Here is an 8,891-nt window from a genome sequence, read left to right as displayed (position 1 = left end):
GGCTGCCTTACACAGCCATAGCTGTGATTCAAGCAGTTGTGGCAGTGTTTCAGTGAATAGCCCTAGTAACATTCCTCTGCTTCAGTTTAAGTCAGTGACAAATTTCTGTTGGGGATTTCAGCAAGGTTAGACAATTCTCCAACAATTTTTGATCTCTTTAATTTCAGTGTTGTACTCCTGACCGGGAAAACTTATTAAGGTTAAAAGTGGATGAATTTGCTTTGAAAACAAAGAGGATTTTTTTCTTTACAACTTAGAATATGAGTTCATAATTATTTTCAGTTATCTTCTCCCAATGTTTTGAGATGTGAAATGGTGTCACTTAATACCTAGTTTGTTTTTTCTTCCTTGCTATTAGGAAATCTGATCTAAAAATAATGGCTGAAAATTAATCTTCTTTCCTATTTAAATGGTTTGGTTGTCTTAGCCTGTATCCTTTTTATTGCAGAAAGTATTGTGGATAAAATCAGTGTTTGCATCTCAAGGAGTGATTTCTGCCTGACACTCTAAATCATTCAGACTTTTTCATATAATGCTTTGAAATATTGATTAAATATGTTCACTCTGGTTTGCATTCATCTCATTGCACATCTAGAAGTTTTTTTCTGATGTGGTGCAGTCATGTCTGGTGTAAGAGGGCTTAATTAGTATTGGTTAGTGATTTGGGACCCCTGTCAAAGGCTATTACATTATCTAGAAACATAAGGAGTTAAAGCTGAAGCTGTGACCTCATCTCTATTCATGTTACACTGGAGCAGAAGCTGTGCTGAAGGGGATTGCTTAAACTGCATCTCAGTCTTTGTTGCTACTAGCTGATAGCTTTAATTTGGTTCTGATATCTATAGCCTGCTCTGGCTGAACCACTGTTGGGGCGGGGATTTGTGGGAATGCTAGATACAAATGAAGTCATGCTAACACTGACTGCATGTGGATGTAGCTCCCACAGAAAGACTCTAATAGATCTTTCTGCCGGATTTCAACTTTTTATTGCTTCCCCTGTGACACTGTAAGCAGCATCAAGAGAGCTGAAGCAGAGTCGCTTGCGGCCAGCCCCGCGCTCACGTTCGTGCCGTTCGTTATTTTTTCCGTAGCGCCGCGCAGGAAGCGGGAGCGCAGCTGCTGCGGCTGTGGTGTGCGAGCGGGTGCGCTACAATAGGTGTCACTGTGCGCCTGGCTCCAATCGCGATCGGTGACTTCAGCCATTGGCTCCCCGCGCCGCCTGGCTCCATCCGCAGGGCTGCAGCTCCTGCTCCGCTCCCATCCCTGCCACGCACAACTTGGGCTGGCGGAGCAGGCTGGCACTGCTGCCCCGCGCCTCTCGCTAGCTCCCTTCGGGACGCCGGCGCTGCAGCCGCACGCCTGCCCTCCTCGCAAGGTGCACTGCTTCCAGGCGATTCCTCTTCAGGAGACCTGGAAAGAAAGAAAACTGTCAGGAATAATGGGGATGTATTTAACGATTCAAGTACTGGATCAAACTTAAAGCCAGTTTGGTTTTGTTTTTTGTTTGTTTTTCACTGGCTGCACTTGAAAGGTCACCTTGTCTTGCTGGGAAAGAAGCAAACTCAACTCTGCTGCTCTCTGCTTAACAGCTTCCACGTGCATTTCTTAAATGTTCCTGGCTAGTTAGGCTACCTAGCTTTACAGACAAGTATACTCATGGTAGATGAGAAAGGAAAGAACATGAAATGTCTCACCTTCTTCTTGATGCTTCCAGAGACGGTCAAGAATAGGTCCAAGAAGAACTCTAAGAAGGGAAATAGCAGCAGCAGTAGCAGCAGCAAATTGCCTCCAGTTTGCTATGAAATCATTACCTTGAAGACCAAAAAGAAGAAGAAGATGGCTGCTGATATTTTTCCCCGAAAGAAACCAGCTAATACTAATACAACTGCTGTCCAGCAGTACCACCAGCAAAATCTCAATAACAACAACACTATTCCAGCACCTAATTGGCAAGGACTTTATCCAACCATCAGAGAGAGGTAAGTTCTAGGCTTTATTGCTGTTTGGAGTGCTGAAAAGTAGCAAAATGTTTATAGTGTATGTATTTAGTTCTTTACTGGAGAAAACAACTGGGGTTTTTGTTTTTTTGTTTTGTTGTTGTTGGGTTTTTTTTGTTTTGTTTTGTTTTGTATGTGTGTGAAGCAAGTACTTTGGTAATGGAAAATATTTTAATATCCTTTTTTCCAGACTGTGCAGCTGTTTGTCTTGAGTAAATAAAAATGTTGCTGAAAGCTGCAGCATGCCCACAAAGATTTGCTTTTAGACCTTAGTTTTCAGTGTTTTCAGGGGTTTTCAGTGATACATGATTTTGATTTTCAGGTTTTGAAAAGTTCTCATGAGTTTAGAGATGTTTTTTGTGTTGTTTTTTTTTTCTTGCACACAGATATGCCCCTTCCCCCTATCTCTGCTTACTTTTTTCTGTGATATATTTATGTGATGATGTGTAAACTAGCTTAAAACTAAGTGTGACTTGCTTCTCTTTACTAACATGCAACTTTACATTGTTAAAATATCTTATATCTTGGGTTTGGGGCAAGCACAAAATTACTCAGTGCCATAAATTATCATGCTGCCTCTGTTTGTAGAAATGCAGTGATGTTCAACAATGACTTGATGGCAGATGTTCATTTTGTGGTCGGGCCACCAGGTGGGACCCAGCGGCTGCCAGGACACAAAGTAAGCAACAGCTGCACTATCAGCTTGGGTGGGGATAGCCAGAGAGCTCCCACGGTTACGCTGGGACACAGCGTGGGAGACTCAGCTCTTCTGGGACAGCAATCATCCTGTGTTTTAAAGGGCAACGTGGAATTGTGTGGAAGTAGAATAGTCTTGTCCCTTGCTTTTCTTTGTGTTTTCAGTTAAATAGTACATGTGTTCTAAGGCAGTCATTGTAAAGTTGGTAATACTGCTTTGTGCTGCTGATTAATATTACTCTTGAGATTTTCTAAAAATAGATAACTTCTGTGGTGGATTTTCCAGTAGCTAATGCATATACACCCATGAGAGTAAAATACAGGGAAAATGTGTAATTCTCTTAACTTTGACTTCATTTCTTACTGAAGTGTGTCTATGGAGTCTGTCAGTGAAGCCCACTATTCTCAGATTGGCTCTCCCACATTGTTTTTGTTGGCAGTGCTTTCAGTTTAAAGCATGAAATAAGATTTCCCTTTCTCCCCAGTACGTCCTGGCTGTTGGGAGCTCTGTGTTCCATGCGATGTTCTACGGAGAGCTTGCTGAGGACAAAGATGAAATCCGTATACCAGATGTTGAGCCTGCTGCTTTTCTTGCAATGCTGAAGTAAGCATCCTTCATCTGCTGGATATGTTTTCCTTTATGATGTATACATGCATTGGTAATAGCTAAAGTATTAGGCTGTGTATAAGCAGAAAGAAAGCAGTCAGCTAAAATATTACTCTGTGTTTCAAGTATTTTGAACTTTTGTATCATTTTGCTCTCCTCTTTTACTTCTGGGGATGTATGTATTAAACTAATGTAAGCAGCTATAAATAATGACTTTGGCAGGGGATCTTTGGGCACGTTGTATACTGTAATGCCTATTGATTTGATTTGTCACTATACATGTTACAAAAGAGTGGAGTTACTAAAAAGAATTGTCAGCTGTAACAATAAAAAGCCACCACCACCACCACCAACAACAACAAAAAAACCCAACAGCATTGTTCTACTTTGCAAGCATAGTGAAAAGTTAAAACCACAAAAAAACCCAACCTAAAACCCAGACTTGCTGAGTATCTTTCCAGCTCTTTTATAAACTTTCTGTGTGCAGGTCTTGTCTTAGAAAAGAACCAACCCTATGTTACTGAATATAGCCTCTAAAATTTAAATTTCTCATGTATCATATTGATGCATTTGGAAGGTGATAAAAAGGCTGTATACATATAAATAGAGGGTTTATTCTAATGAGGGAAAGCAGTCAGTTTATGTGATCATTATTTTTCTTCCTGCAAACTGTATGAGAAATAGTCTTCCCTAAATGAGCATAATGAAGCAGCTTCCCTGCTGACTTTTCCTTGAAAATATCTATAAGCTGTCATTAAAGAGAGATGCCCTATCATAGAAATGCTACAGCTTTGAGTTTTTTTTCCACTTAAGCTTTATTACCTGCCATTGCTTTCCGATAAAGAATATACATTAGTATCTGATAGTGATCCTTTTAATATGCTGATTTTCTTGCATGTGATGGCATAATCACTAGCAGTTTATTGTATTTCATGGGTTATTTTGACTAGCTTTTGATTACAGAATGGTTAGGGGTGTTGGGTATTCTTTGTTTTGACATTTCAGTGGCACTGCAGATGAACATTCAAAGTTGCATATACAGTTTGTTGCTTAGTGTTTTTGGAGGTTATGGTGAACATCAGAAATGTTCTGTGCTCATACCAAGAATGGCCGGGAAAGGCTGAAGTCTACAGACTGCAGATGTTCTACAGATCTGTAATCTAAAGTTGAGAGCAAACATTATGTAGTTACATCCTTGCCTCGGGCCTCTCATTTTGCAGATGTTCTCTTCAGAGCTCAGACTTGTGCTTTGCTTTTGTGGCACAAATACAAGATACTTGGGTTCCTCTGGACACCTCTTTCTTTGGAGCAGCAGATCTGTTTTCCTGTGGCTAAACATGATTTGCCATAAATAAAAAAAAAAACCAAAACAACTGAATGCACCTGGAAAAGAGAGTATCAATACTGATGTCTAGGTCTTGCCTTGTTATTTACCCCATGGCAATTTAGGAAACTATGTTTGAGTGCCTGGTTAGAACCATGGAATCCTTCACTTTCTCTGCTTATACAAAACCAAAAGATCACAAAAAGTTTACCTCCGTGAATGTTGAGCTAACCTCGCCAGTGTTGACTTTCACTGATGCAGAGTGCCTGAGCCTGCATAGTGCTCCTGTGCCTGCAAACACCAGGGCCGTCTGCAGCTGTGCCCTGCAGGGAAGGGATACTGCTCAGCAGTGCAGCATTCTGCTCATTGCAGGATCCAGGGCATGCATTGCACTGGGTGGAATTTGGGGGAAGCCAATGGTCCCCCTTCACGATCCTTTTCCCCTGGGAAGTCATCCCCCCGAGTGTTGTTGTAACTACTGTGAGCTGTGGATGGCAGAAGGCTTTTATGATACTGTTGCTACAGAAGGAAATGGTTTATCCCAAAGCAACACTCTCCTTCATATGCTCCTTCACGGGGTCAGGAGGGATGCATCATAGTCTTTATCAGAAAATACATTTAGTTTGGTTTCATGGGTTTTTTAGAGTTGTCACAGGTTTTCTCTTTGCTTGTTTGTTCTTGTGTTGGTTTACTGTTTGGGTTTGTGTGAGATTTTTTTGTTGCTGGGTGTTGTTGCTTGTGGGATTTTTTTTGTGTTTTGGATTTTTTGCCTTTTTTTTTTTTGTGGTGGTTTTGTTGTTGTGGTTGGTTCTTTTTGGGGAGGAGGTGCTGAGGGGGTGGTGTTTCATTTTTTTCCCCCTGGACAGTGAATTCTTACAGCATAAATATTTTTTGTCTTTACTATATAGTGGGCATTCTGACAATGAACATCAGACAAGGTATTGCCAGGTATAACATAGGAAATAATAGCTCAGCTGGTAGAGGTATACTTACTTTTCTCCCAGTAAAATTGCTTTCTACGGTTTTTAAAATAGGGTTCCATTTATAGTCTGGCTGACACACTGAATTGGTGTCTTCAGTGTATTATACCTTATTTTAATCTAGACTGCTCATGTCAGAACTGTGGTCTCATCTTAGCCCAGGATGAATGTGTAACTATACCGTGAAACCCTGCGGTCTGGCAGAATCCTCTGTTTAAGAACGGAGTGCCACTGGACTATCAGTAATTCCAGACCAGAATTGAGGTGCACTGGTAGAGTGAGAAATGTGGAATATTGCTGACAGCAAATCTGTTTTGTATCTGTTGTAAATCAGTCATAGTAGTTCTTAACTTTCATGAATATTAAGCTAGCAACTTTTGTACTATTTCAGTTTAAAACAGATGTCATCCTTCTCTGCTGTACTAGCAGGCAGAGAGAAGTAATAGAAAGGAGAAAAGAGTTGGAGAGCAATGAGGAGAATCATAAAAATTGATACATTGACAATTTTTTAAACAGTGAAGAAGCTAAGCCTGTAACCAGTGATACCTAGGTGTGCTTTCTGTTCTTCGAAGTAGCCCAGCTGAAACCAAGTAATACAGATTTAAAATAAAAAGGGTCAGGTGTGTATTTTTTTTCTCTGTGACCTCTTAGATTTTTATAATTGCTTAAGCAGTATCTGCTCTGAGCACATTTTTGCAAGTGTGTGTGGCTTGGAGGATAGTACCCTGCATCTGCAAAAATACAAATAGACATGTTTCTAACTAAAATCAGGTCAATGTAGTTACTAATTTCACTTTATAAACACATCTGTTCTGCAAAAAATCCATTGTGTAGGGAAAGCTGCTAACTAGAAAATTTTCATTTAGTACAGGGTTGCATAAAACTTAAGCTTTGCTGGAGGAAGGCACTTTTATCAACCATAACCATCAACTTGCTTATCCCTATGAAGAGTAAAATTGTATTTGGCATGGTTTTAGCACATCGCATTCACCAGCTGCAAATGGGGCCCTGAAGCATGCGATATTAAAAAGAACAAACTGTACAATGCTTCATTTCTCTGAGCAATGAATCCCAGCAGTTTAGTCACATAAACAGAATTTCACCTTCTCCTCTTCCACCATAGAAGCCTAGCAGTGAAGCATTTTATTTCCTCCCTGTGCAATGAGACTGAGAGAAAGCACTGTGCTGATGAAGCTGGGGTGTTATAACCATTAAGAAATCTGCAAATTAGAATTCTTTGCTTCTGCCTGTAGGCTTCACCATCCTGTTTAAAAAAAAAAAGTCACTCCCCCCCTCCCCAATCTCCCCCAAAATGAACTCCCTAGTTAGGAAAATGGCTAGCACCTGACATAATTTCATAGCATTTCTCTTCTTGGACTAGCTAGTTATTCCAAATAAACTTGTTTTTATTCTTGTGCATATGTATTCTGCTCAATAAATCTCCATGCACCATCACAGGACACCCAGTCCAGGTGCTCTTTGCAGTACATGTTCCAGATTGTTGTGTTAGCCAAGGTAGTCCTTGAGGAGCTCCTGCTTGCAGCAGATAGCCTCTCAGTAGCTACAGCATTTATGGAAGGAACACAGAGCTAGAGGAGCCATAGTCTGTAAACATATAACCATTGCCTACAGAGCATCTACCCCAAATGTGAACTTTCATTCACCTTAGGTTTAAGCCTGTTCTCTTGCAGGGTCTTACGTGAGTGATGAATTTGATTTTACTTTCTTTCTGGATTTAATCTATGTTTACTAAAAGCACTGCTTAATATGGAGCTATTTAAATATTATTTGTTGATAATTTTCAGGTGATGTTGACAAATTACCTTTTGTATTAAGCAGCAGTGTTACCTGCATGTGTTCTTTTTCAGATACATATATTGTGATGAAATTGATTTGGCTGCAGATACTGTACTGGCAACGCTTTATGCTGCCAAGAAGTATATTGTCCCTCATCTTGCCCGTGCCTGCGTCAACTTTCTAGAGACAAGTCTAAGTGCAAAGAATGCCTGCGTGCTGCTTTCCCAGAGCTGCTTATTCGAGGAACCTGACCTGACCCAGCGCTGTTGGGAAGTGATTGATGCCCAGGCTGAGCTGGCTTTGAAGTCTGAGGGCTTCTGTGACATTGATTTTCAGACGCTTGAAAGCATTCTCCGAAGGGAGACTCTGAATGCCAAAGAAATTGTTGTGTTTGAAGCAGCTCTAAACTGGGCTGAAGTGGAGTGTCAGCGACAAGAGCTAACGGCCACCATCGAGAACAAGCGCAAGGTCCTGGGGAAGGCTCTCTACTTGATACGCATCCCTACTATGGCGCTCGATGACTTCGCCAACGGCGCTGCTCAGTCCGGGATTCTGACTCTCAACGAAACCAATGATATCTTCCTCTGGTACACGGCTGCCAAAAAGCCAGAGCTGCAGTTTGTAAGCAAGCCCCGGAAGGGCCTCGTTCCTCAGCGGTGCCACCGCTTCCAGTCCTGTGCTTACCGCAGCAACCAGTGGCGCTACAGGGGCCGGTGTGACAGCATCCAGTTTGCTGTTGATAAGAGAGTCTTTATTGCTGGCTTTGGGCTGTATGGTTCCAGCTGTGGATCAGCAGAGTACAGTGCCAAGATTGAACTCAAACGACAAGGAGTTATCCTAGGCCAGAACTTGAGTAAATACTTCTCAGATGGTTCTAGTAACACTTTTCCTGTGTGGTTTGAATACCCAGTGCAGATTGAGCCTGACACCTTTTACACAGCTAGTGTGATTCTGGATGGTAATGAGCTCAGCTATTTTGGACAAGAAGGAATGACAGAAGTTCAGTGTGGGAAGGTGACTGTTCAGTTTCAGTGCTCTTCAGACAGTACAAATGGCACTGGGGTACAGGGAGGGCAAATTCCCGAACTCATATTTTATGCTTGAATGAAAATGTGTGGAGACAAAGCATTTTGCTATGAAGAACCTGTCTGGTTTAGACCTACTGACTGCTTTTTTCTCTGCAGATATGTGATCAGTACAGGTAATATGTAATTAAACGCTGTGGGCAAGTTTCTGGCTTGCTATACTTGTAGCATTGTTAGTGATAAAGTTTAAGTGTGATATTTAAACTGGAAGCTCCTAGGAGCAAGCAAGTTTTAAAGGCTTTGTAAGAGCGGTGCCTCTTTGCTGATGATGCTGACCCTTTCTTTGATGCACCTGTGAATCACTGGAGGATGTCCTCCTCTTGTATCTCACTAAACACTGTCTTCATTGATCTGTTTTCTTTTTCCACTTCCTGCTTTTAACTTGTAATTATTTGGGGAGATTGA

General features: G+C 41.3%; 1 protein-coding gene across 1 annotated transcript; it reads left to right on the top strand.

The window, feature by feature from the left end:
- Window positions 1-1,633: 1,633 nt before the first annotated feature.
- BTBD3 (BTB domain containing 3) lies at window positions 1,634-8,512 on the top strand. Its single transcript, XM_054383471.1, has 4 exons — window positions 1,634-1,979; window positions 2,586-2,676; window positions 3,179-3,297; window positions 7,473-8,512. Exons 1-4 carry the CDS (start codon window positions 1,657-1,659, stop codon window positions 8,503-8,505), a joined length of 1,566 nt encoding a protein of 521 aa, XP_054239446.1. The 5' UTR covers window positions 1,634-1,656; the 3' UTR covers window positions 8,506-8,512.
- Window positions 8,513-8,891: the final 379 nt, after the last annotated feature.

This window comes from Indicator indicator, chromosome 9 (genome assembly GCF_027791375.1).
Source record: "Indicator indicator isolate 239-I01 chromosome 9, UM_Iind_1.1, whole genome shotgun sequence".
Taxonomy (NCBI): domain Eukaryota; kingdom Metazoa; phylum Chordata; class Aves; order Piciformes; family Indicatoridae; genus Indicator; species Indicator indicator.
This window is presented reverse-complemented; position numbering and strand designations above follow the sequence as displayed.

Excerpts from the sequence above, each read along its gene's own strand:
- BTBD3 (XM_054383471.1), top strand. The coding sequence starts at position 1,657 with ATGGTAGATGAGAAAGGAAAGAACATGAAATGTCTCACCTTCTTCTTG. Across the intron at positions 2,677-3,178 it reads AGCGGCTGCCAGGACACAAA|TACGTCCTGGCTGTTGGGAG; the intron begins GTAAGCAACAGC and ends CTTTCTCCCCAG. Across the intron at positions 3,298-7,472 it reads GCTTTTCTTGCAATGCTGAA|ATACATATATTGTGATGAAA; the intron begins GTAAGCATCCTT and ends GTTCTTTTTCAG.